Source organism: Asparagus officinalis, chromosome 2, assembly GCF_001876935.1.
Source record: "Asparagus officinalis chromosome 2, Aspof.V1, whole genome shotgun sequence".
Taxonomy (NCBI): Eukaryota; Viridiplantae; Streptophyta; class Magnoliopsida; order Asparagales; family Asparagaceae; genus Asparagus; species Asparagus officinalis.
Window position 1 is genome coordinate 81,398,265 of NC_033795.1, and position 1,503 is coordinate 81,399,767.

Consider the following 1,503-nt stretch of genomic DNA (forward strand, 5'->3'; position numbering starts at 1 on the left):
AGATATTTATTATACATTCAGGAATATTTATCAAATATTAAAATATATTTATTTGACTAATAATTATAATTTATAAATAGTAAACTATTTAGTTAAAATTTTAATTGGTCAAAGAAATAAGGGAAAAATGTGTCCAGGCCCCAAAAGTGGGAACTTCGTGTGACTAGCCCCCCTGTATTTTGCCCCATGTGGAATAGCCCCAAATACGCATAGTATTTGCGACGAGGCCCCGAATTGACTCTTTTCAGAAAAAGCCCAGCGGAAGTTACTATCTTGCCCTCTGATGGGACTGAGCTGGGTTAATGTGCCCCTCACCTTTACAAGTACTCTCTCTCTCTTTCTCTCTCTTCCACCTAGCACCGTCATCAAGAACTCTTCATCTTCCTAATTTCTGTACGAATTTCAACGTTTCTAGGGTTTTCGCCGGAAAAATGTCGTCGTCTACGGAAAAATCCAGTAACGACTACGAGGTCGGGCACCGAGCCGAGTTGGAAGGAAAAGGCGCTTCATCTGCGGGTGGCAGCACGGAGGAAGCTACGGAAGCTACGAAAACCCTAATCGAAATGCAAAAGGAGGCATTACAATGGCGAGACCAGAAAAGGAGGACGACAATGGCTGGTCGTACCAACGAACCCCCCTCAAAAAAACAGTAAGTGTTATGTTATACTGCGAACAGACAATGCAGATTAACCCAATATTGTTAGTTCTAGGCTTATGTTATACTGCGAAGAGACAATGCAGATTAACCCAATATTGTTAGTTCTAGGCTTTGTCCAATGTTAGTTCTAAATTTATACCAACGTTAGATCTAGTTTAAGTCCAATGTTAGTTCTAATATGAGTCCAATGTTAGTTCTATAATATTACGTGTTAGCTCTATTTTGTTCCCGTTAGTGCTAGGTCTAATATTGTTTCATATGTCTTATTGAACTTACAAATTCGAAAATTTTTTGCAGGGAAAAAATTGCTCTAACAGGCTCAGCAGAAACACTAAGGTTAACGGCCAATATCGGGGCTTATTGGGCATTTATGAAGCGCCTTGCCCCGAAGATCCGTCAGTGGCATAGGGATGCATACTGCGGTTCTATATTTCAGCACTACATTTTGTTTGGGGCTCCTGCGGCTGATCGGCCCACCCTTGAGCTGCTGCTGAGCTTTTTCGATAGAGATAATAACACCTTTTGTATACCTGATTCAAAAAGTGGGGGTATGAAAAATGTTAGTTTTGATTTGCAATGGGTCCACAACCATACTTATTTCCCAATTTATGGGGAGGACATAAGGAACAATAGGGACTCAAGAAGCAGAATATGGCTGGAATACTTCGCTAAGCTTTTCATTTCTGAAGAGGGTAAGAAGTTAAAAAAATCAGAAACCAGCCAACGTAAACATCTTGAAGAGCTACTTGAACGGCTTGTTGAATCTACCAAAAAGTGGGATATCGAGGATTTTGCTCTGCTACAAATTTTGTACCAATGCTCTATGATATGGAGTCCCATAGCAG

General features: G+C 40.5%; 1 protein-coding gene across 1 annotated transcript in view; it reads left to right on the forward strand.

Moving 5' to 3' along the window:
• The window catches only part of LOC109831410, a 16,613-nt gene continuing 15,455 nt past the window's right edge, over nt 346-1,503 (forward strand). The window contains exons 1-2 of the mRNA XM_020398734.1: nt 346-649; nt 956-1,468. Of these exons, the coding sequence (XP_020254323.1) occupies nt 432-649; nt 956-1,468 (731 nt within the window). The 5' untranslated portion in view covers nt 346-431. The remainder of the gene's footprint in view (nt 650-955; nt 1,469-1,503) is intronic.